Source organism: Branchiostoma floridae, chromosome 7, assembly GCF_000003815.2.
Source record: "Branchiostoma floridae strain S238N-H82 chromosome 7, Bfl_VNyyK, whole genome shotgun sequence".
Taxonomy (NCBI): Eukaryota; Metazoa; Chordata; class Leptocardii; order Amphioxiformes; family Branchiostomatidae; genus Branchiostoma; species Branchiostoma floridae.
In genome coordinates, this window is record NC_049985.1 from 24,109,420 (window position 1) to 24,136,387 (window position 26,968).

The following is a 26,968-nucleotide window of genomic DNA, read 5'->3' on the forward strand; positions in this document are numbered from 1 at the left end:
CCAGCCATGTAGTAGCTACAAGAATGTTACTGACAGTTTGACATGTTGACTTATTGCCATCAGAAAAAAAGAGAGAGTTATTATATTAATATTCTCATTAAGATAATTGGTACGAGGGCGTTTTCTGATGAAGTTTTTATTATGTTTTTTATATTGCTATCAAGACGAACAATAGCAGTGTGCTATAAATTTAAAATTCAAAGGTTGTGAAAAAAATCGGACTAGACAATGATGGGTGTGCTTTCAAAATACGGGTGTCATTTTATTGTTGACTGGACACCATAAAAACAACTAGAAAACTACTCTCTTCGCTTGTGTACAAGATAGGTTCCAAAGCTTTCAATATCTAAGTACATGTAGAACAAATTACATCCCTTATGTAATGAAATAAAAAAAAACCATGTTTTAAGGTCCATCTGCTCTTACATTTAGTGTCTTGGAAGCGAAAAAGTTGAATCTGTACTTAGTAGCTGGAGACTTCGTAGATTTAGAAGGTGTCATATTCTAAGGTCAGTAAGTGTACTTTGAACAACTTTATCATCTTGTGTGAGTATGTGTGTGTGTGTGTGTGTGTGTGTGTGTGTGTGTGTCTACACTTTTCGATCGGTAGATAGCTCTCATACTTTAAGATGTATCGTAAGTTTGGGCCCTCTGTCAGCTTTCATGGGAACAGCAGGGGGCGTTTCAGTTCATCTGACTAGTAATTGATATACAGTAAAACAAAAAGAGGAATATTGCAACCAAAATAAAAGCCCGACGCGCACGTAAACGCGATAAAACAAATAGCCTCTGGGAAGTCTGCGAGCGAGACTATCGCCCTCTGACCTCCCATGGTGCGTATCGTGATGATCCCCTCACGTGAGGACATGACAATAACAAGCTGTCAAAATAGAGAGGATCGCCCGAACAAACAGTTCCTGATAGGAGATTACCGTACAAAGGACCTGTCTAGTGAAGCAATACTATAGAGTGTAGGGTGTGGACTGTACAGGGGAAAAAGCTATGGTTGTTGAAAAGGGGCTCTTTCACACTTTTGCTTTTATTGAAATCCGTATGAGATGCGTATAGACCACCCAGATGATATTTGGAATAAGGGTAGGTGTTGTGAAGACGAAGGTCAAGAAAGGTCAGTTTTGGGACCCTGTCGGTCATCCTTGGTACTGCAGCAGAAACTCTTTTTTTTTTTTTTAATTCCGTTTTTTTTTTAAATCTTTTGTCCTGAATATGCGATGATTTTGATCTTTTGGTGGCAGATAGCTTTTGCAGACCAAGCGCTGCAAGTTTGGACCCCCTAGCAGTTTGCTCTGGTACTGTAGAGGCGTTCAATAAGAACACCATTTATAAGTTGATTCATTCGCCCAAATGTAGACCACCTGGTTTTGAAATTCCCACTCTTTTCGGCCTAATAAGGCAAAAAACTAAATTCTTTCCAAGTAGGGCGGTTTCAAATTACGTATTTGACTCCCGATGGACGAACATCATCATCATTTGTCTTTCAAAAGAAATTAGTATACTCCGCGGTGAACTATCGTTAATACGTGAAATATACAAACACAATGTCACACCCTCAGTTTCGGCCCCACATTAGATACAGTACTGAATAGCTTTATTTTTGGAAATCTCAGTATCTCTAGTGAATTAAAAACCAATGCAAAATGATTAAGATTCATCACAAAGAGACGACCTGTTGACTACTAGATTGTGCCATTCGTGACAATTTGCCAGCTGCATTTTTTAATCGCCATCTCAGGGGTAGTAGTAGACCTATTATTAAGTATATTACATTCAAGAATATTACTAATATTTATTGTTTTAAAAAGAAATTTCTTGTATTCAACTAACCCCTTTTATAACATAAACTTCATAAAATAAGAGTTCCGTGCTTGTAGTACTGTTGTCCTATTCTAAATTCCTGATGATAACAGTACAATGAACTAAGTCTCGACAACATACAGTTTGCACTCTTTCTGTCTTCAACCAACTTTCATTACTTGAATAAATAGAGAACAAGTGAACAAATACTTATCTAAAAACGATGGGCGGGGTACAAAAAAACACAAAGCAAAAAGCTAACAATAACGACAGATTATTGACACTCCAGGCGAGGCCTATACTTGTCTTGGACTCGCCTATAGAAACTACAGTCTCCGTGTAATACCCAGATGCAAAATGTTGCATTCAGTTGAAGAGGAAGGTAGAAAAAGCTCTGTGAGTGCACAAGAAAGATTCGAACTAGGAAAGAATGCCCGGCCACGTGCCCTATTGACCTCTAACACTAATCGTGGGATTTGTAGACATCTCAATGGGTCCTCTTGTAATCTCCCCGTACTCGCGCACGCGACAAAAGAAAACATTTCATACAAAGGCCGGATCAACAAAACAGGTGGAAGCCGGCGGGTTAGACCTCACACCGCTGGCTAGCACTATCAGTTTGCAATAGAGTTGCACAGAGAAGCAGATTGGTGTACAGAACTGCTGTGAGCTGGGAGTGGTTGGATGTTAATGGGGTGAGGGGAGGGGCGAGTCGACTTTGTGTTCTAAGTACTCAGCTCTGTGTAAAGCAAATTCGCTACAATAAAAGAAAAGCCACGACTTGAGTGAAAAACGGTGGGAACGCAACAGATGACGACGCTTTCACGAACAACAAAAACGTGCGTCAAAACGTCAGGAGTTAATTAAGTGTTGGGGCAACTAAAATCACGTTAAGCCTCGCTCTTAAGAGGTCACGTCAAACCTACGTACTTAAGGCTTGAAATACTGGGTGCAAGTGAACTTTATTTTGTGCGTTCAGAATTCAAGCTGTGCACATAATTTTTGACCTAGATATTCGTATAGAGTTAAGTATGTAAGAATCATATTGTATACTAGTATACTGCATATTCTAATAATTTTTGGAGTCAGAGAAAATATGATAAAGGTTTTGTTAAAGTCTTGACGTTAGCTATATAAAATCCTACATCCAAGTTCTGAAGTTTTCTTTTTTAATTTTATCAAATCTATGGTTCTTAATCTACCTCTTGTTGGTGTCCTTTGTATGTGGCACTGTTAGAAGAAGTTACTAACTTGAGTACAGTGCAAGATTGTCATTGTCTGTCTTAAGGTAAATTTCAAAACAATCGACCCCAATGCGCTTTATGACAAGTGTATCTTGTATCTTGACGGTATGACTGGGCGCGAGGCTATTTTTATTCGAATTCGAATGTACGTATGACAGCCGACATTGCCTGGCGATATGCCTTCTGCGTGGCTATTCTTATTCCAATATACACATTACATGCCCCATTATACACTAACTACAGGCTGTGTGCGAGGCTACCCCCGGTGTCACCCCAGGACATGTGGACATGTAGGGAATATTCATTCTATTACAAGCCGCCCTTTGACAACCCTAAACGTCCGTGTGCGAGGCTATTCCATAGCCAGCCCATTGTTACGTCTGGGGCCATACATAGTAGATTTATTAAAAGCCGATCAGACGCCGGGCGACAGGTCTGTTTGCGAGGCTATCCCTATTACACTGTAGCTCTGTGAATCCTGATGATAGGCCTGTGTGCGAGGCTATCACCGCTGTTATCCCAGTGACTTGCAGAAACTCACATGGCCTGTTTGCGAGGCTATCCTATTCAGTGTTCGCATATGATAAGCTAGCCTTAAAACAGGCCTGTGTGCGAGACTATCCCTATTACAATGTACGTACGTATGAGAAGTTACTGTATACTAGTATCCTGACAATAGACCTGTGTGCGAGGCTATTCCTATTACAATGTTCGTAAATGACAAGCCATTTAACGCCCGACGGTAGGCCTGTAAGCGAGGCTATTCCTATTCCAATGTATGTATGAGAAGTTGTCCTATATCCTGACAATAGGCCTATGGGCAAGACTACTCCTATTGTACGTACGATAAGCCATTAATGCCCGACGATAGGCCTGTATGCGAGGCTAACTCCGTTGGTACACCAGTGCCGCACTAGGAACCATTCACTCCGGACCAAACCGCCCTGAAGCCTGACAATAGGCCTGTACGCGAGGCTATCCCCGTTGGTACCCCAGTGCCGTACTAGGAACCATTCACTCCGCGCCAAACCGCCCTGCGTGCCCGCTACCTTTCCCCGGACATTACCGCTTCCCTCCCCGCATCCAACTTATTAATAGAACCAATAAATATCCGTAACAGGGGCCACAGATCAGCCAGCTATTAAGATATTAACGCGACTTTATTGCTTTCCTTGCCCCTTTTTTTTATTTCATTTTGCAAGGGAATATTGGAAAGTTTTTCACCCGTCGATTTTTACATGCTTGGTCTTTTGGGGATTGGAGATCTTTAATCAGGTCGAGAAATTTGTGTTGAGGGAGGATAATTGGTGCAATTCATTGGGAGTAGAGTGGTGGCAAGAAAGGGGAGGGGTCTTCCGTGGGCTCATGAATAATTAATGAGGCTCTGGCCGCCGGGGTATATTACAGAAGGCTTGAAAAGTTGCAAATGAAGCAACGATCGACCGTCGAGTAGGGAAGACCCCGACACCCTCTCTCTCTCTCTCTCTCATCATGGTAGGTGGATTTTAGTCCGCTTTTTGCGGCGCTTTTTTCTCGGTCGCTAAATAAGGGATCGCCGGTGTCGTTTTAAGTCCTTCGCGGTGGGCAGAATTTATTTTAATTTCGGCACTTTGTATGTATGTTTACAGTTATGCTCAGAGATGCAAGTTTCTCTTAGGTCGTATGTATAATAGATGCGCCCGTGAGTCGGCTATTCATACTTCATTCTTCTAGTTTCCGAAACATAAGTATTAATGATACCTACTCTAGTGAGTGTTTATTCTTAACTCGATGGGGATAGGAATTGCTTGGGTGGTACTAGCGTGCCTTACCGTGGAGTTACAAGCGAACACGGAGGGCAATGGGTCGGCCGGGGCACCTTACGGGCTTGCTGGCCGGGCTGGCGGCCCATGCCCCCGGGCGGTTCGCTGGACGCGTGCCGTGAACAAAGGACCTCTCGTGTATGTCTACCTGCCTTTGTCGGAACCCACCCAACCGCTCCCTTCCTGAAAAAACAAAGGACACAGGTACCGCTGTTTCCAGAAAACATTATCAAAACGTCGCGTTTCAGAATTATCCACGTCTGTGTCGGAGAAGACCGCAAGGGATCCAATATTTATACAAAATATATTTTATTCAGAGTTGTACTAAATACTTCTTGCCTCGCGGCCAATTTGGATCATCCTGTTGTCTCTATAGCTTGACGTCTGTTCGGAGCTGTCAGTTCGCTTCAGCACGACAGGTGTAAAGCATGACCAGGGGGTCAGGGGTTCGAGTCCCACACTCCAAACAAAGACAAAATAGCAAACAATTCAACTGGAAAACGTCGCCCAGAAATTACATAGGCGGTTGTCGTATGTACCTGTTCTCAGGCCCACCGCTATAAAGATGACAATGCGGGGATGCCATCTGTTTAGGTGGGCTACAAACCTATCTACAAACCTACAACATGACAAAATTGCGCAAGAATGGACTGGTACGGAACCCGGAGGACGAGAAAATTTAAAGGTCTTTATGCTAAGTGGTGAAGAGGATCTTTTTGCCCGGTAATGTATATCTGATGATCTTTAAAATGCGCTCACTGTGAGCTTGACTGCGTAATTCTTCTACCATTTGGTTCGGATGATGAGATTTGAATGGCGACCGTACCCGGAACAATTCACGGATAGAATGGGCCGACATTTGCCCAACTTCAAGTCAAGTGGATTTCCTGAGTATTTTAAACTGTAAACTGTCTCAAAATCCCTTTAATGACAACTTAATTATTGTACCGTAATCTAATTTGTAAGTGTGAACAGTTTTAGATATCTCTATTATTGAGCATGTAAAACCTGGCTTCACACAAAACTGTATGTCACAAATATTCTAGCTGTCCTTGTGTAATTATTGCTGCTACAAATAGAGCGGTTGCTTAGCGAGTGACAGACGGTCGTAGCGTCCCGTATCACCGCTCCACATCTGCCTTTGCCTCGGTGATCTTTATCTTTTTTCCCGTGGACGATATAAGATCGGAACCATTACGATTTAGTCCTCCTTTCCCCTTTAACATTACAGTTAAAAATTTCAACATTACTGTTAGAAATTCTGTGTTGACGCCAAAACTTAACCGTACGTTCAAACTTAGCTCAAATTTCTACCATGATTTCATAAATATACGTATTACCTGCTTAGCTTCTTTACCGCATATTCTGATCATTTTATTGTCTACTTTTCAAACAAAAAAATTCTTTATTAGAAAGCACTGTAAAGTAAATATGTGGTCGGTTAGGAATCAAAGTACATTAGATTCTGCCATGTTTCAAATTTGATTTTTATCTTTGTCGTTGCCAAAATTATCTAGTGCACCCATAGCGTAGATTTTGTTTTCTTTCCGAAAAAGAAGTTAATTTTTGTTAGCACCGTTTCGTTTGTTACCAAGGACATTTTTGTCACTTGTTAAGGAAAGTTGTTCAAATTAAAATGCCTACAAAAATATAGTTCGTTGCGTGTGGTGACATCGCAATTCACATTTCTATGCCGTTAACTGTCGAGTTAAATTGCGTGCGTTTTTTGTTTCCCTCAATTCTATCCGTCCTTCTTCCACATTCCGTGCATTCGTAGATTTAAGTGGTATCTAGTCCATAAAAAGGGTCAGGTTTTATATCTATTCACGTCCCGGATTTAAGAGGGGATTCTCAAGTTTGGAAGCAGGTGAAACTACAGGAAATTGGGGTCAGGTTTTCTGTGAAAACATCACCCCTATTGTCTCATATACACGCAGGTAAACAGGTTGTCTTATGGCTTGTGTTATGCGCTGTGTGTGCGTATTTTCTTACGGGACGTATAAATGTGGTAGCGTATTGTATAAACAGTGGATACAGAAGGAAGAAACAGAGAGAGATGAATTCCTAGGAGAGGTGGAAAAATCGCATCCACCTAGGGATCAGTCGACTATGAATTTCTCATGCGACGGATTAAAGATGGCTTGGTGAAATCGCACGGTGAGACTCGGTAACTCGGCGGACGTGTCTCGCGGATATGTTCACCTAGTAGTAACAGCCAATAGATACCATCTTCGTGAAACCCCTTTTTCTATGCACTAGACAACGATCGCGCTGCTCTCGCGCTGCGACCGAAAACTAGTGTGTGAAACCTTCGATTTTGTACAGGGTGTGCCATACAAAATTTTAAAGTGTGACAGAAAAGACAACAACGCGTAAAAAGATTTGTTTGCTTCTCTTCAATTCGTTGAGTGATCTGTCAAATTTTAGGTTGAAGAGAGAGCGCTGTGAGAGCGCAGTATTAGTGGAAAAAGGGGGTACAGTGAAGCTCTTGTAACGTTCTCTCGATTCCTCCTAGAACACGGGACCCCATTTTACGTCCTTTCCGAAAGACGAACACATCTCCAACTAGGATACTCTTCCGCGGATTCGAACCAATTACCAACTAATTAGAACCAGGAATTCAACTATGAAACACTACCCATTGCGCTACAGGGACGACTAACTACTGAGAAAACCTGTAAATCCTCCAAAGGCCTCAAATATTCGAAAAGAAACGTATCAATCGTGATGATATGTTAGTCCATATTCCCGGAGGACCACTCTTTCACCATCGTTTTTCTGTCCGGCTAAGAATGTGCTGACACCCGCTCCGCCATGGGGCCTCTCACCCAGACGGTTTCTATCACACAATGGAAAATTTAAAACGACCATTGGAAATATCAGAAATTATAGTTTGACTGTATTTGAGATTATTAACAAATAAGAATCTTGAAAAATATGAGCATTTTTAAAGAATTGTGCAAATATTCCACAAATGTGAACACCAAGTTAGACATATACTATCTGATTTTGAAATCGCGTTTTTATTTCAAGCGCAATCGTCTTTTTACCAATGCTTACGCTGAAGCCATGTTTTGAGTCTTGTTTTAAACTATAGTATCACCAACTTAGTATGTACATTTGCGTGTATACAGTGTTATTTCTATTTGACAATTATTATACAGTAGGACGCCGAAATGTCTGTGCATTTGTAGGATATAAAATCATATCTAAGATATATCGATAGCGACAATTGTAGTTGAGTTTTCAACACGTTTAAGAGTATGAAGCGGACAGTAACTTTTTCATTTATTCATTTATTTCAAATTCGTCAGAATACAGAGAACACTACAGTTCTTGGACACTATTCCTTGATACAGAAAATATCATTCTATTGACCTCTTGGTTATAGTAATAGAAGTTGACCAGGTTTTGCTTTAAAGCTAGGTTGAATCAAATACGTTTCATTACATGTACGATCATTTGTATGGTTTAGATGTAACAGGGATATTGTTGTTTACATCATGTTTGTTTATTTCTTTGTCCTTTGTTTTGTCCCTTACAGCATCAGTATCGGCTAGACCTCGGAGGAACATCCATGCAGGTAAGAAAGCTTCAGTTGTGTAACTTTTCTTCAAAAGATTTTTGTAGACACCTTTTCCACTAGACGTCGATCATGCTGCGATATCGCTACGACCTAAGCTGGATTTGTGCCCCCTCCCCTTCTATTTCATAATTGGAATATCATACAAAATTCATATGCAAAAAGTTATGAATGAAAAAAGACAACAAAGAGTAAAGCGTAGAAATATTAGTTTTTTACCGATGAAATTCGCAGTTCGGTCGCATCTAGTGGAAAGTTTGTGTTTTTAATACCAATGTAATTGTCTTTTCGTACGTTGTAGATAAAGTATGGTTCTTAATCATAGCTTTACTAATTCTAATCCATTTCGGAAGTATGTCTTTCCTGTTTTTGCTTGCTACCCTGATATAGAATTTTCAAAAATACATGTACAAAAGGGAACTCTCCTTTTATCAATACAATTGCGCTAGCGTGATGTTTTGTGTTATGTCAGTTAACATTATATATCTCCAACACATGAATGTGTAACATACATTGTACTGAATATTTTTCAATTGTAATGTTAAAATGTTATAACATGTATTGCTAAACGTAAATATATTTCTATACTATGATATTGATTTCGCTAAATATCTCAAATTGTTGCTCAATGCTGAGCTTCGCGCGATGTCGCTGTTGAAAATACCCGTCTGTTTACCCGTTGTTTGTTTGTTTGTTTGTTTGTCTACGTAGCGGAACAACAATCCTTACGTCTTCCTTAGCAGTGATGACACTTCCGTAAGTCTTGAACCTATCTATGGGTTGGGTAGGGATAGAATATAAAAGCTCCTTCGTTAGAACGAACATTCCAAATAAGAACTTTTTTCTTGAAATAGTTGAACTGTAATTTCCAGCACAAAATTGGAGTCACCCAAATTTTCGACTGAACAGCACCAGTCTTTGTCAAGGAATGAACAATCCACTGCTGTCGTGACGTCACGTTATGCAGGTAGAACACGTGACTCAGTGAGCAGTGGATCATAGGTTGCTGAAAGTCTATGGCGCCCACCGTCTCTGTTCAGTTTTTGTTTCAAAATTCCTGAACTTCTCTTTGTGGATTTCGCTAGGTTTCAATTCTTTTTTTCAATCGTTGCTTGGACCATGAGAAAGATGTTAACTTCTCTTTAGAAAACCTGAGTTTATAAATCTGAGACTATGCTTCAATAGAATTATATAGACATACATATTTGTTCTTCTATCTGCCGGTCATCCCATGTTTTCCCTACTACGTATTGTACAAAATGTCAGTTTATAACATTTTGTACAATTTGAATAAAGAGGGACAAATTTAGATGAAGCTGTCTCGGGTTTAGGCCTCCATTCAACTAGACGGCGATCGTACTGCAACCTCGTTGCAACCTAAATCGGATGTGTGTAACCGTTCACTTTATAATTAAAAACTGCCGCAAAATGTAAAAGTTTGACAGAAAAGACAACAAAATACACAAAGCGATTTTTTTATCTATAAAGTCGTTGAGTGCTCTGTAAAATAACTCTGTCGTAGCTCGGTCGTAGATCGGTTGTAGTTCAGTCGTAGCTCGGTCGTGACGAAGTCGCCGTCCTATCGGGGTGACGTCAGATCCCTGACGTGTATTTGAACCGACGCGTGGAACGTATCCCGTGGGACATGCGGCTTTTTATTCTGTAAATCTCTTGTTGTTATCATAATAAGGTATAGAAACTAAATGGATAAATCACTGAAGTGTTCGTCCTGTCTTCTCTTCTCAACACACTAAAGGTGGTATCTCACTGCACTTGGGGCACCGGTGCGGCACTGTGGGGTTCGTTCACTGCGGCACTGCTTTGTTATTTTCGCTGATGTTTTTAGATATTGCGTAATACATAAATGTATGACTTAGAAAACAGCAAAATACACAAAACGTAAGAATATCCGTTCTTTATCTCTAAAATTCGTTGAGTCATCTACGAACCCCGCAGTGCCGCACCGGTTCCCCCAAAACAGTGAGATACCACTTTAAGCAATGTGTTTTGAACATTGTGAAAGATAGTACGTTTTATCCAACATTCCAACAAAAATCTACACCGTTTCTTCATTGGGGCAACGTTTCAAACTATAACTGACAAAGAAGATCAAGACCACTCTGGGGACCGGTAAGATGTTGTCTATATAGACAGGTGGTCACTTTAGACAGGATTCTTAATACTTGTTAAAATAAGTATTAAGAATTAAAGCGGCATCAGCAAAATTATCTACATGTCGGAGATTGCACAAGATTGTATCGAAATAAAAGATAAGAATATGAAGGCATACGGATTTTAAAGCTTGATAATACTCAATGTAATATTAGGAAATTGCTTGAAGTTTATGACAATTTCGTTGTATGGTATGTTGTGTCTATTCTATCGCAATTGACAAGAATAGTGAGGGAATGAAAATCGGACATCATCTAATCTCGTAGAAAAACTGCCAGTATGGTTACATTCTGCTATAGTGCATTTTTTGGCACCACCAGAAAATGGGGAAACCACAGTGTGGATCGTATTTGCGGCGTTTACAAATGTCGCGAATATAAAATAATGTGTTACATGTGTATCTCAATGTTAATGATATAAAGATTTTGCTATCCAGACTATTTTTGGTCTTGTGGAAAAAATCTACTTTTAATACCTTTCTAAGCTTAAACTGTATTTTCAAACTGCATACGAAAAGCAAATCCTATTCGTATCTGAATTAGTATTCGGAGAAAGCGTCTCACGATGACAATGTGTCCCATCATTTTATCTTGTCTGTGAATCCGCTATATGTGTGGGAAAATGCCGGGGGCGAGACAGAGACACACGCCAGGCATGAGCAGGCATTCATCGGTAGGATTTTGCTCAGTCACGCACAAGACTTGTTCTACACAACAACCATTTTAAACTAGAACTTAGAAGGGATTTAGTTCCTGTGAAACATCAACAAAACAGGACGCCGAGTAGCGATGGTTTGGTACCGAAACGAGATAAAAAGATAAGAATCGTGCCTGGTACGTTTAGTTTGATTTTCGCGATCGGGAATATCCGTTTGATTGACATCTCTGCAAGCGACATTTCGTTCTTCCAATCTCACCTTTACATTGACAAGATAAATCTAACGTCAATATTATACTAATCAACATTTGAAAACATCCCACCAAAATATACCATCGAAACAAGGAAATACCAGACTATTTTTTTAGCCTGAAAATACGGTTATATACTGGTACAAAACATGTGAAGACATATCAAACGAAAAAATCTTTAGATTGATCATCACAAGAATATCAGAAATAGAATACGAAACGAAATAATACTGCAAGAGTAGAACGGAACATGTAAGTTTTTGTAGCAAGATATCTTAACATTTTAGTAAAAGGTTATATTGTGGCATATTTGTGACTATTCACTATTGTGGCGATAACTGTGATATCATTTTTTCTAAAATTCTCTCAATAACTCTCAGTTTCTTGTGACCGTCCCATTGATTTTTAAGCACAATTCGTAAAGCATTTGTGAACCACTACCATGCAAAATCTTACAGAAAAACGCATTTTTCGTCTAACTTAAACTATGCTTAAATGTTGGATTCTGTGCAGTGTCCATTTCTGTTTGTTACACCGTAATTTGAAGAGCGTGGTTCTGTATCTTTGAGAAAAATCAGCCCATCTTTTCTCCCCTCACGATCTGATTTTCAACATTCGTAAAGCATTTGTAAAGAACCACTTCCATGCAAAATCTTCCATGAAAAACGCATTTTTCGTCTGTTTTAAACTCTGCTTAAATGTTGGGTTTTGTGCAGTGTCCATTTCTGTTGTCAGGCCGTAATTTGAAGAGCTTGGTTCAGTATCTGAGAGAAAAATCAGCCCATCTTTTCTCCTCTGACGATCTGATTTTTAACATTCGTAAAGCATTGCTGGTAAAGAACCACTTCCATACTGAATCTTACAAAAAAAACGCATTTTTCGTCTGTTTTAAACTCTGCCTAAAGGTTTGGGTTTTGTGTAGTGTCCATTTTTGCTGTTAGGCCGTAATTTGAAGAGCATGATTCTGTATCTGAGAGAAAAATCAACCCATCTTTTCTCCTCTCACGTTCTGATTTTTAACATTCGTAAATCATTTGTAAAGAACCATGTCCATGCAAAATCTTACAGAAAAAAATGCATTTTTGGTCTGCTTTAAACTATGCTTAGATGTTGGGTTTCATGCAGTGTCCATTTCTGTTGCTAGGCCGTAATTCGAAGAGCGTGGTTCGGTATCTTTGAGAAAAATCAGCCCATCTTTCCTCCTCTGACGATCTGACGACTCTTGACTCGTCCGTAATGGTGGCTGGGAGGCCATTTACCGCGCCGATTGGAAAAGATCTCCCCTAAATTTCGTTTCCGCCAAATTTGGCATTCAGGAGGCGAGGTGGGGGATTTTCGCACGGAATTGTGTTGTTTCCTTCGTTTAGTGCGGCAACCCGTGTAAAAAGGATGGGGTATATGTAGGGTCAACGGGGCTGGTGTCATTTCAATGTTACACACGTTATATAGAAGGTATAGATCCTACTGCAAAATAAAATAGGTATTTCTTCATTGTGGTTAATTGTAAGCATTGTTTCCGGTAGAATTGTGAGGAAATATTAATCATAACATTCTTAATATATGAGTTACATCTCCTCCAAAGAAATGGCGTATTATGTGAAGAGTTAAATGTAAAAAACGTGATATTTTATATCTTCAAGAAGAATTAAGTGGGCTAAATGTATACATTTGCGTTCGCAACAAAGATAAGCCTTTTCTTCGATTCCTACAAAATTTCTGAACGAATCCTGAAACAGTGTCTTTTAGCTGTACCGATTGTAATGCATGTTTACGAGAAAAGCGAAGTGTACACGCCGTGTACCGTTTTAACTACTGATAACACTCGCTGGAAGAGAGATTAGAGTGTGCTGCACGGCTGCACGATAAAAAGGGGGGATACAGGGATGTCCAAATTAAATTTCAGCCCTTGCTATCAACACCCCATCGCCAACAGAATTTAATTTGTCTCTTATTTTTGTGACTCTCTTTAACCTAACAGATAAAGCACCTCTGTTGCAGTCGAGAGCAAAAAAAAAGAATGAAAAAAGAACGGCCTCTTTTCTCCAAAGAAAACGTAAACAAGAAGACAACGGGTTTGAAATTGTTTCTAAATTACTGTTTGGGTGAAAGCGCCACGAACAAAGGGTTTATTGGCGCGACATATGGTTATGAAAACATAATCAACGTTATACGCGGGCTCAATTTTGCACGGAAGTGCATTGTTCGATTTTATCAGGAGCAAATTGAAATTCTTCCTTCTAAAAATTGATGAAACATTGTCCATAAAATTCTCATTTTCGCCGCCATATCCAGGTGTTACGATGAAACGAATACGATGCTATCTACCCGATATTCACTTATTGAATATGTCAAGAATAACGTTTCCTGTTATTCTAATTCTTTTTATATTGACTTCTAAAAATTAATACATTTTCTAGTTTGAAAATATAGTGTTCATTTTCAAACGAAATTTTCACATGGAACGGTAATTTCGTTGAAACATTTTGAGATATCGTAAGAAATATGTGTATCTGATAGAATGGCACAACGACTCGCATTTTGATGACCTCACCTATTGTTCTCGGAACATAGACAGATACAAAAGACAAAATTTGAAAGGGAACCTTCAAATTTACGCCTTTTAGTTCAGTTAGGAATGTTTTAATTCAGATCCGTTACAAAGAACGGTATGATAGTGTTAAAATGAGTTTAGAATCTGTCGTTTTTATAGAGGGAAGACCTATTCTTATACCACACACGGTCGCCCGCACATTTTTCACCTGAGAGAACAACATACGGTCCATCCGGGACATTTTGCAGACGATAACAATTGCCTTCGTACGTGACCAGGTGCTAGTTGCTAGGGCGGGGTTCCAAATTCTGAGGAAAACATCCACCATTTGAGCATTTTTCTGTCTCAGAAATCCGAAATTCTCTTTGCTATATGGAACACGTGCAAGTATCCATTCATAGCGACACCTCAAAACTGTATGTGCGTTTTACTGAGGAAAGTATTCGATCAAAATACCACATACTTCGTCACTTTGTTCGTCCGCCATTTAAAAATGAACGACGAATAAAAAACATGCCGCCCTGGCTGCTGTTTGCAGCGCTCAGAGGCGCCCTCTAGTTCATTTTCCCGCCAAATTCTTGCATACACAATCCCTACTACACACACACACGTGTATAGGAACTCAAAGTTCTAAAAAATTCATGCCAAATTTGCTTCAATACCGCGTATTTCATTATAAATGTAAACACGGCGGGTTCTCTATTATACCGTCATTTGATCTCTGCACTTCCCTCACCGCCGCCCCCCTCCCCCTCACAACAACGAAAGCTTCACAATTAAATTTCACTGATGTAATTTCGCCCGCGATTTAAGGAGAAGATATCGTATCTGGCCGCACAGTCTTAACTGCTCTTTTTGTTTCTTGAATAATTTATTTTGGAAAGTGGCGGAATTTGGAGGCTTAACGCGTAGAGTTGTAGCTATGTCTGGTCGTACAAGTAAGCTGAGAACGGGTACAGTGAATCTTAAATTGTCTCTTAGGTACAAATAGCAAATTCGTTCCTAATCTCAAATGGTGGCAATTTACTTAAATCTAAGTTGTACTTGAATTTGATTTTTCTACACTTTCAAATACCCCAGATAAATATCATATCAGATGAAACTTTTAATAACTGCATTTTCTAGTGATTCAGTTTTTCATATTGTGACAATTTACAAGGATTAAGTCTTGTTGCAAAATTGACACGAAAATTTGTAACAAAATTCGGTTTCATTTTAGAAAGAATATCTTGTTTTCGAAACAAATTCTGGTAAAAAAACCGCATTTTGTCTTTTCAAGAATAAAGTCACTAGTTGATCGCTGTAACTTCACAAAAATAAGACATGTAGCAGACATAAAAGCAAAAACAATTTGACATTTGTTAGCTTGTCTTGTAAGTTACTTGCATACCTACAACAGAATGAAAGCAACATCAAAATGAACTTTATATCAGAATTGAACTTTAAGACAACGTCTTTAATGAATTTGATGTACACACAATACTATTTCCACGAAATGTTGTAAAATCCAGCAAATGACAACAACGGAAAGGATTTATCGAAACCCTTCTGTCAGAAATGTTTTTTTGTTGTTGTAATTTTTCTTGTGCTAATAATGTAGACACTACTGACAAGAAACGAATGTTAGTTTTAATAGGTATTAGTCCCTTAAACCGACCAACCATTAACTTATTAGTTTGTTTCAAAAACGTTCGTCTGGCTTGAATTTTTACCTAATAGAAAGGAAAATGTTGTGTCGTAGTAGACTGGCGTTTTGCCATGTTGTCCCGTCGGGTCAAACCAAATGCGAGACCCTTGGTTCCGTTACCACATGACGTCATATGATTGACGGCCCGTTCGCGTGACCCTGTCTGAGTTGGCCACGCCCCCCTCGCCTAAAGTGTCGTCCATTTGACAATTACAAGTGGCAGCGTAAACAACATCCTCTCGCTGTCACACATGATGTAGGACCCCACATGGGGGTTTCACTTCCACAAGGAAGCGGGTTAAAACATGGTATATAGGGGCCATTTTATATCTTTACAACCCACTATAGGGCGGCGACTTCGCTGCAACCGCCCTGCGACCGAGTGATTCAACTCAAAGAATTTCAGGGACAAAAAGATGAATCGATTTTTTGTATGTCTTTTGCTGTCTTTTCAGTCATACTTTTACGTTTCAAAAGATATTCACATTATGAAATTAAGGGTTACAAAAATTGAATTTAGGTCCTGGTGAGGTCGCATTTTCGTGGATTGGGTGTCTTACCTGTATATTTAACACCAGGTGAGCAGGTTGTGTGACGTCATATTTCACCTGTGCGCTTGGATAAAGAGAGAGTAGCTCTTTGTTTGGGGCCAACATTCGAATATCCTTGGAATATAACTACAGTAAGAGTGTACCAAAACAAGTATGTAACGCCCATTGTGGTAATGGTATGAACCTAGGGATAGGCTATATAAATGGCATTCTTGCTACCTTGTTTTGATTATTTTAGAGACGACAATGAGAAAGATCTCGGTATTTGTGGCCGGACATTTTTTCTTGGTCTCTCAGGTCTTGTTGTCGCTAATGTGCCTCACTTGTAGCTGAAATGGTCTGAAACGTTTCTAATTCTAGAGGGGATTGAGGTAAAAATCGGCGCCAAAAATGACCCCGCTGCGAGTTTTGGCACGCTATCTGGGAACAGAGGAAAGAAAGGGAGATAGCGCACCCAACAAGAGACATCCATCAACTCATTTGATTCCATTTGACGAAATGTTGCAATTACTGAGTGATTCGGCTGGCGTCACATAAACATATGGCGCGCCTGGACGATAGAAAGGTGGCATCTCACTGCACTTGGGGCACCGGTGCGGCACTGCGGTGTCCGTTCACTGCAGTGTTATTTTCGCCGATTTTTTGTACCATTTAGATATTGTGTAATACGTACAGTATATGACTTATAAGACAACAAATTGCTAAATACACTAAACGTAAGCAAATTCAATCTTTAGAAATTTGTTCAGTGATCTTTTGAACCCCGCAGTGCCGCACCGGTGCCCCAATTGCAGTGAGATATATACCGACTTAGAGAGTGAACGGGACTGTGTTAGGCATGGATTTAGGTCAGGATTATCCGCTAGAAATCAGATTAAATCCGCGGATTTGTACCAACGAAAGCAGGAAAATAATTTTTCTTCTTATAATTCTTCCGGAAACACACTAACAGTCATTATGGACATTTTTGTTAACGCGGTGCTAACAAAGACAGGAAGGGAAAAATGGACGTACAAAACTCTAACATTGGATGAGTTCAACTTTGCACATATTAAACCTGTACAAGTGAAGACCTGTACATAAAGACCACCTGGTCAATATGATTTACTGGTTCGTCAGATAATTTTTTCTTTTGACACAAGCATTTAGAATCTCTAGTGACCACCTGTCCACATAGACCGAAATTTTACCTGGTCCCTCGAGTGATACTAATGGTCAGTTTTTATTTTTTTAAATTTTTTATTTTAGAAACAATTTTTGTCAAGGCTATGATTTCTAACTTGTACAAGAAGATTTTCCATTGTTTGTAAGCATTTAAAATCTGTCTCTAGTGACCACCTGTCCATATACACCAAATTTTACCTGGTCCCTCGAGTGATTCTATTGGGCAGTTTTATAACTTCCTTTTTTTTTCTTTTAGAGACAATTTTGTGAAGGCTATGATTTCTACTAGTACTTTATAGTTTCTATTAGTACTCAAGCTAACCTTACTTTCGGCCTCAGCAAGTCGACCAACTGTTTCCCTCTGACCAGCCGTAATCATAGCAAAGTGGAGGGTAACTGTCGTAATGAGCGTGTAATAGCAGCTATTCAGCCGGGCGTAAGAGTAGTGGGAGGGGAGACAGGCTGTACTTATAGACGGTCGCGTGCCGGGCACGTGCCGGGGAGGACTCTCGGGAACAGGTGCGGGCAGGCCCGTAGGTGTTCTCCCAGTCACCCGGCGCCTACCTGACGGGGTCGAGTCTACCCTCGGGGCAAAACCTCAACCCTTTCTCAATTTTTTAAAGAGTTGAAAAGCGTTAAAATTTATTACCTGGTCACGAAAACTAACCGCTTTGACCTCTAACCTATGATCGCTCACACGTTGGCGCGAGATTTTTTTTTGGGGGGGGGGGGGCATGTTTGTTTTCCCTTCACCTTTTTTACCTTCCGTGACTGGCTTCGCCCAATTAGATCAAATGGTCATTGCCTCTAGCCACGCGCAATTGTGATAAATGGCGGGCCGAGGACGGTAATAGGTCAAAAGCCGTAATTTTATTTTCCCTCGCGAGGGATGGATGGCAAAAAAAGTTCTGTCTTCTGCCACTTTTGGATCGTAAATCTTTTGTTCGCATGATATTAATGGAGGGGTATATTTAGTCCCGCGGTTGACCCATAGACGGAGTTTGCCATTGTGATAGAACAGAAGTTAGAAAAGCTTGTGTCAGGTAAAGCCAGCATGGGAACGGTAAGGTGATAAAAATGTCAGGGAAGCGACGAGTCATGCCCCCGGGGCTCGGGACGGTCGTTAGTTTACCCCCGGGGCAAACCCTATGGACAGTCCCGCTTGCAATCACACACGCATGGGGCCAACTTTCACAACTAACAACTCCTTACCCCTATAGGCTATGACCTCACAGCGGCAGTTGAGCGACCCAAAATTTCAGATCACACCACAAACTTCAAAGATAACAATTTCTTTTACGATTCGAGTGCCTTTTCATAAGTCATATTTTCACTCTTTGCATCCGACTTCAATCATGAACAATCCATTTTTGTCACTGTACAGTCGCTCAGCGCTCGCCGTCCAGTGAACAAACTAACCTCCAAACAGGGCACTGTAGATAACCACGTTAGCAGACTTTTGGGCTGTTTTCTTGCTTCGAATAATGTACTGTTTTTTTTAAATCGTTCTAGCCTGTTATAACTAGCCTGCAAACCAGTTTAAGACCGCTTGCTGTTCGCTGGGTGGCGAACCATTCGCTGGGTGGCAAACCATTGAAAAAAAACACCAACAAGAAAACAATAAGCCTACTACGGAAGCTAACTGTATTAAAGCGTGTTGTGCTCCGATAGTTTTTTAAAGGGACAATGGGGAAGGCTATGTTTACAGTAGATAAAGAGAAGACCTTGATTTTCCTTTAATGCCCGTAGGGTTATAATTTGTCACAAAGCGAAGGGAACATATGACAGATGGTGTCGATGTTATGTTAGGACGCATGCCCTCAACAGGGGACAATCTTTTTTTTAAAAAGGATAACAAATTTTGCAACGTATGTGAAACTATGGCAGTATAGTTATAAAACATACCCCCTTCTTTATTTGAAAGAAATGTAGAAAGTATTCTACTTATCAGTTGTTATCATATTTGGTATCTTTTATAGTTGTTGCTATTTATTATTTCGGTTCATCAGCTGTAATTACTATTGTTAACCTTTTGTATTTTCAAGAAAACGTAGCAAAGTTCCCTACGGTTTCTTTACATAGCAACTTTGAGTTAAGTCAACCCTTTAGAATTGCCTATTTAGCTGGTCTTGAAAGTAATACTAAATAATGATGCAAATATGCTAAGACAAAGTGGTCATACATGTCATTCATATCCTGAAAGTTTTGTTTTCGAGAATATTTTCAATCTTGGGCCAAAATTTTACATAAGGTCCTTCTAAACATATTCCATAGGAGTACATTTTGTAACATAGAGTGGTAAGGTTATCAATCTATTCAGACAACTTATTCTATTTTACCAGTAGCCTATGTAGTCTGGTAGAGACTACATACTCGTCCCTTGCCGCATGCACCCTGGTATTACCCCCCTCCCCCCCCCCCCCCCTTCTTCCATCCCAGGGGACTTGTCACGGATGAAACGTTTTGTAAAATATGGTCGCGATCAGCAGGTAGACCGTACACCTGTGGGCATAGATCAAAGGACTCACCGACAGGTGTACAAAAACAACGTCAGACGGTCAGGTATGGCACCACCGGCGCTAAAACTACAGAAAGAAAACAATACCAACCATCTTACTTACTTAATGCGTATGTTGAGTAGTCTTAGATTTCGAAAATGTTTTCGACGTGATTAAAAAGCCGTTATTTTCTTTCGCTACCTTTGAGAGAGAATAAGTCCCTTGATACCACGTTATCAGACAGGTGCGCCTATTGTTTAAAACTCACCTGAGATTTCGTACACGTCAAAACAATGCAAATATTTTGGCCTTTGAGTGACACATGTTTAAAAGGTTTTCGCGAAATGATGCACTAGTAATCGTGTTTTAAATATCAAAGCATTTGTCAAAATAGCTATTTCATAAAATGGTGCTTATCGCTAAATTTATCAGTTGAAACATTTTAAGTTGTGATAGATATATAAGAGTTTCACTTGTGATGTGCACCCGTTTGTGTTTTGTAAATTTAAAATAAGATCTGAAATCGGCATAACTCTTTTCTGCAATGTTTCAATTAAAGAAAAGGTGTCTTATTTTTTCATTGGTAAGCAAATATTATTGTATTTTTTGGCAGGACATCTATGAAAAGAGTTACTGAACTGAGTATGAGCCATTGTCTTAACACTTACAATTGACGGTACAAGCATTACAAAGCAAAAGAAATCCATATTGAATTCGAAATCATAAACACGTTGAAACAAAGACATTGCTATTTTTGTAACTTTTATCTAGTAAGGAATCTGAGATGACATTTTGATAAGAAAACAACCTATTCTGAAAATATCAGATTTGAAGTAAACTCACCTTAAAACTTTCCTATCTCGTACTGATTTAAAAGAACCACATGTAATGGTCGCATATATGCGTATTGTACTACTTAGATGTATAATTTTGAACAACAGAAATAGCAACACTGTTCAACAACATCAAAACAGACCGTCTCAATGATACAAGTGTATTACTCGTGCGAACTCGCCTTATAGTATACTCCTCTACGTGTTCAATACACAGTCGAAATATATGTCCAGGTTACATTGTATATAACACAATCTCACGTGCTAAAAACGGCCGCCACAACAGCTAGAGATTGGAATATAACCGCTCAGTGGGTGTCTGACCTAAACCAGTTTGGATTACACGAATTTCGGAGAGCCAAATTGAATAAGTGCCGGGGCTACATTCGCAGATTGTCGCAAGGCTTATCGTAACAATGCCTCCGTCTCACTAGCTTCTGCCAAATTAATTGAGTGTTGAAGGCAGGTTCCGTGCGCTTGCCGCGTACCGCCTCAGTTCTTCCGCCCCCATATGGGACTAGTACGCTCCCCTTTGTGTCAACCGTGCGTCCCTGGCTTTCACCACACCTGTATACCTGCCGTCTGTCCATACACGCGAGGCAAGGTTGTGTACAGTGCACACACATTCACCCCCTAATGTTTGTAATATGCTCTAATACCCGCCCTTAAGCTAGGTATTATAGGCCCGACATTGTTGATACGGCACAGAAAAAATAACTGTTCGTATAGAACTAACAGAGGGGAGATTTTGAAGCGAGGGGAGTCGGGGGACAAGAGACAAAGAGGAGAGTGGTGATATTCGATACCGAGCTATTGAGACCGTGATTTCCTCCCAAAACTCCGCGGAAAATATCGAGCGCCGCCGCCGTGCTTTGTTGGTTGGTCCGCACGGGGAGATGGCGACTCGGTCCCGGTGGAGGGATCGGGTCACTAGGTGTCGTCACCCGGTGCGTACGAGGCGGGCGTGGCCACGGGAATAACTCGGGCCGTCCCGAACCAATTACCCAAATTGTTCCAGCGTTTCGCCCCATTTGCCGCCTATACCGGCGCGCGAGCTGCAAAACCAATGTTTGGTCGCGGAAAATTAAATCTCATTGTCTACCCATCTACCCCCCCTCTTCTCTCTTAAAACGTCAGGTTGCGGATAGAAAAAGATCAATCCAAGCGCTACCTAATGAAGTATTACCCATTACAATGTAACACCAGCTATCCCAGCATAGATGGGCCGTAACCACTAACCCATCCCGTCTTTAAAGCACAGCTTTGGAATCGAACGCATCCATCTCAAAACCTTCCTCCCTACCTCAAACAAAAATATAGGTGAAACTCTCAATCCAACATCGGAAGCGATCTCTTTTCTCTCAAGCCTCGTTTGAAGTGATCGTTTCTATAGTTCCGAAAACTCTGTGGTTTCCGAGTTATTAAAAATTCATACCTCGCCCGCCCCAGTTTTTTTCTATGATCTTAAATAAGCTGCTATGTTTCCGTTCATCTTTCCTCTTGGTGCTGGGGTGATATTAACAGAGTGGCGGGTGTCGCATTGAAAAAGCCCACCGTTAAAACACCGCGCCGTCTACGCAAGTCGGTGTAACACTAGATCCTCTTAAAAAGATGACTCAATGTTGCGCAGTCCGAGATTTATTAGAATTAAAATCTGCCCAGGGAGCGTTCCCTAGTGTCTATCGCCTTTCTTTCTTTATTTTTAGAGGCCGGGAGAAAATTATAAATGATGCTCGGCAGTTCCGAGTGAAGGCGCTTAGTGCGCACGCGTCAGGGGAAAGAGTTGTGTGTGAATGCATACATAGAGTACAGAAAGAACAGGTGCAGCTGGTATACAAAGCCAATATATTTTCTAGCGTTGTCTCTCACGAGCTATAGGAGTGGTGTCATCCTTGGCTGGGTGTTTTGGCGCGGGCTGAACAGTCCCTTCTTTCCTTCCAGATGATGAACGGGAAACAACACATCAGCATGCACCCTCCAATAACTGCCGGACCCAAGTACGCCCCTCTCCACCGCACCTCGGAAGCCATGCGCCGGCACTGTATGACAACCCCCCCGGTACGTATGTATATATGCATTAAGCCATGGGCACCCAGAACTTGTCAGACTTCCCTTTATGTTTTTTTCATCGTCGAACTCCAATAACCGTGGAGTAAAGGTTCATTTATGTGTTCAGCCAAGCCTGTTCCATATTTTATGACCCAAGTCAGATTTTCATTCTGGCTGTGTTTAAAACACTATCTAGGGCCTATTCCCCTCTGACTCAAAACTGCATCTATTTGCAATTTCCAGAGCAATATATTTGCGGGGTTGGATGAGAGCTTACTCGCTCGTGCCGAGGCACTGGCGGCGATCGACGTGGTCTCGGGAAGCGGCGTGAAACACTCACCGCAGCTCCTGCGTCCTGACACCGGCTACCCCGGGATGAACGGCACGGCGCACTCCCCGGCGACTTCGGTGGCGGGGCCGGGGCCTCACGTCTCCCACCCTCTCCCCCACCATCCTCACAGTTTCGCCGCCGACAGCGAGGCTTCACCGTTCGATCAACTCCCAACGACTTCTCTACCGCTCAGTATGAGCATGGCCGACCCGAACTCTCCCGTGGTGTCCTCAGTGTCATCCATGGCGCCCACACACATCCCAGGGATGCACCCCGCCCCCACGGGCAACATGACAGGCATGTCCCCCCACCACCTCGTCCCCAACCCCCACCACCCCATGTCTATGCACGATCCCAACGACACGGACCCTCGCGAACTGGAAGCCTTCGCGGAACACTTCAAGCAGCGCAGGATAAAGCTCGGTGTAACGCAGGCCGACGTGGGGCAAGCCCTGGGCAAGCTGAAGCTACCCGGTGTAGGCTCCCTCTCTCAGAGCACCATCTGCCGTTTCGAGTCCCTCACACTCTCCCACAACAACATGGTCGCTCTCAAACCCGTGTTGGAAGCGTGGCTCGGCGAGGCCGAACAGCAAGCCCGCGCCAAACAGAGGAGCCCGGACATCTTCAATAACGCCGAGAAGAAGAGGAAGAGGACGAGCATTGCCGCGCCGGAGAAGCGGTCGCTGGAAGCCTACTTCGCGGTCCAACCTCGCCCGTCCTCGGAGAAGATCGCGGCGATTGCCGAGAAGCTGGACCTGAAGAAAAACGTGGTACGCGTGTGGTTCTGTAACCAGAGGCAGAAGCAGAAGAGAATGAAGTTCTCGGCGCAGCAAGGCGGGAGATAAAAGACTGCTCGCAGCTATATACATACACCGTGCCCGGTAGGAAAGAACTCCATGATATTCCACGTCTACTACATACATACTTCTGATTACAAACTGTAAGATAACTGTACGCAGGCAAGACTCTACTATCGCACCGCCCAACCGTTGACTAGTGAGAACCCGCACTGGGGGACAAGAGAGACCGGGCCGCCAGCGATAGCTTGTCGCCAAATCCCTGCTCAATGTAGGTGAATTTATTTCATCGAGTCTGTGCTACTGGGGGCCAATTTTGCCTTCCAGGTTCGATAGTTCGATTGGTGCAGTCAAGGGAATTGTTGTGTATACATGTAGCACAAAAACGCCCGCATATAGCAACTAAAAATGTACGATATTTCCATACAAAATTAGCTCCGTTTTCGTGGCGAATGGACCTGTGTTGTCGCTAATCACTTTATAAGGATTTGTAACGAGGGAAATTAGCAAGCGATTTTTTATAGCGTCCCCACGCTTATACGGCCGTGTTCGTATGCCCAAATTTGAAAGCTATAGAGTCATTAAAGCGGAACAAATGTTACCTTGTGCTCGTAGCGAACACACAAGCCGTAATGTTTACGTATAGCCCCAAGCTATAACAAACGCAACCAACGCCTTTTCACCCGTATTGTTCTTTGATTGATAGCGTTGAAATAACGGTCAAAACAAAACCCTTCAAAAGCACAGAAAAAAACACAACATCCCACGTTTTGCTCTAACCTCGCGTAGTAGTATCATCATACCCACGTTGCATAAAATAGTAACGAAGCAGGGGTTTCCCCCGCTTGTGTATAAAATATTTACAAGTCAGGCCTTATCTTCATCATTAAGTATTTATTTGGGGAATTCCTCGTTTGATACACTGTGAATTTTTTACCCAGTCTAGTCTACGTAAGCAGAGAACTAGAAGGCAGTGTAGCCATATTAATATATGGTACGGGACGGGAAAATTCGCACTTGTATATTTTATTTGCAACAAAGAGAAAAAGGTAGGAACATCGCCTGTCTTGTATGTATATGTAATATAGCAACGTTGTATCATTGCTAGTCTAAAACAATCATGCCACTTATGCTCTATATACGTGTCCTTTTTATGATGTTATTTGTGTATTGTAATAATGATATGATCTATAATATATACCGAAGAGCAATGATATGTTATTGTATTAAGAGACAACAGCAAGATGTATAGATTTAAGAAAGAAAAATTGAGGAGAATTTTAGAATGTGAAGTGTAGGGCTAAGATATGTACATGGAGATCGACCGCCAGTCTTTATAAACAAAAAGGTGGTGCATTTTTATATACAGCGATATGTGTAGACGGTTGTAATATGTAGCAGAATTCCCTAGTCAGTTTCGTGTTTTGTCCAGCATATGGCCCCAGGAGTAAGCTTCATTGTATAGAAGGGTCCCTGGTATTCCTACATTGTTGTACAGCTCTTTAACAGCGGGAAATATTGCACAAACCTACCCAGGGGGTATAAGAGAAGTAGATAGAATTCACCAAATGTAGACAGCTAGAGAGTTTAGAGCAGAAATGTGTGCATGGCTTCTTTCAAATTTGAAAGCGTGGCCTGGACAACCTCTTTCACATCTTCTCGTCACAACCATAAATGTTCATTCGTCGGCTTGTCTTCTCGTCTTTATCAGATATTTTTCAATAAAAGGCTTTAGAAAGAAAGAAAAACGCTCGTTTCACCAATCTTATTTCCTGCGTGTGTCAAAGAGCCCGTGTTTTGGGAAGGTCTCGTGGGAGTTGTGGAACACAACGGTAGCAGATGTACCCTTCTCTCGCCAAGCGATGTTTATGAAATAATTAATTTTGGTACACGCGAAGGGGTGGGGTTTGTCTATCGCCAGCCTATCAAGTGATTGACTTGGCAATTATTCTATAGCCCCGAGGGCTTATGTCTAAGTGCAAAATGGGACAACAGAAAAAAAGCGTCAGCTAAACGTAGGAGAGAGTGTTAAGCTAATGTTTACAATATGAAGAAGATATAGACATGGGTGAAGTGGTATTCTTTATGCTTTTGGTTCGTAGACTGGCGTCTGAGAGAGCTATTACGTTGCGAAGGACGGGCACACAATCGATGCGGTATTTTCTTTTATATCGAGGGAGGCGCGTGCAGGAAAATAGAACAAGACAGGCGTGGTGGATCTAGAGCTCCTTCGCGTGAGAGCCAGGGTTCTGTCATGTCATACAATCGTCAGACTCTGAAAGGAGAGACGAGCCCAAAATTGTCGAAACGAATGATGGCGACCTGGACGTCAAATTCGCGCGGACAGGGCGCCTGTCGAGTCCCTGTTTCAATAACGTCGCCTGGAAAGAGAGATTCGAACCCGTAACCCGTTAGTCCTTGGAGACTCGGCGCTGCCAGGGAAAGATGCGTCCCTTGGGAGCTGACTGTATAGCTTCCATTTCGACTTGCCGGTGTAATGTGTTTTATACCGGGGTGTATACGTTACATGTTCGCGCTACCTGCATGCAAGATTTTCCCCGCTACACTGTAATAGTAGTCTTAATTTGGCCCATTATCCGTTATAAATGTCCGCACGTTACGGTACGATTCGTACCGCTTCAGATCTTCTTAGTGCCCGTCCAGGTTCGATTTGGTGCCCGTGTATATTTGGTGCTCAATGGTTTATGTCGATGCGCATTCGGCCAAGCCGTTACAAAATGTAATATAAACTTGCCAGCCCTAATCGAGTGAATCGCCACACAGTGCTAGCAGAACAATTCCCCGGGTGGACCGTTATGTTCCTATTCTCCAGTGGGCTAGTTAAACCATACCGACCCACCTCCCCCAGAAGAAAAAAGAGAAACAAAAACGAACGGTTCCAAAACAAAATCGTATATCTTACTATAGGAAAGTCTAGTACCTGTTATCGATACAATTACTCTATCAATCCAGTGGGCTAGCTTAA

General features: G+C 41.4%; 1 protein-coding gene across 6 annotated transcripts in view; it reads left to right on the forward strand.

The window, feature by feature from the left end:
- Nucleotides 1–25,730, forward strand: part of LOC118419845 (POU domain, class 4, transcription factor 3-like) — a 44,459-nt gene extending 18,729 nt beyond the window's left edge. Inside the window, exons 1-5 of one of the 6 annotated variants that reach the window (XM_035826492.1) lie at nucleotides 4,457–4,550; nucleotides 8,403–8,441; nucleotides 9,153–9,197; nucleotides 22,747–22,863; nucleotides 23,098–25,730. In XM_035826492.1, coding sequence (XP_035682385.1) covers nucleotides 4,548–4,550; nucleotides 8,403–8,441; nucleotides 9,153–9,197; nucleotides 22,747–22,863; nucleotides 23,098–24,030 — 1,137 coding nt within the window. In that variant the 5' untranslated portion in view covers nucleotides 4,457–4,547 and the 3' untranslated portion in view covers nucleotides 24,031–25,730. Of the gene's footprint in view, nucleotides 1–4,456; nucleotides 4,551–5,343; nucleotides 5,582–8,402; nucleotides 8,442–9,152; nucleotides 9,198–22,746; nucleotides 22,864–23,097 lie in introns of those variants that run through there. The other 5 variants (XM_035826493.1, XM_035826490.1, XM_035826495.1 and 2 more) reach the window with 5 other exon arrangements.
- Nucleotides 25,731–26,968: the final 1,238 nt, after the last annotated feature.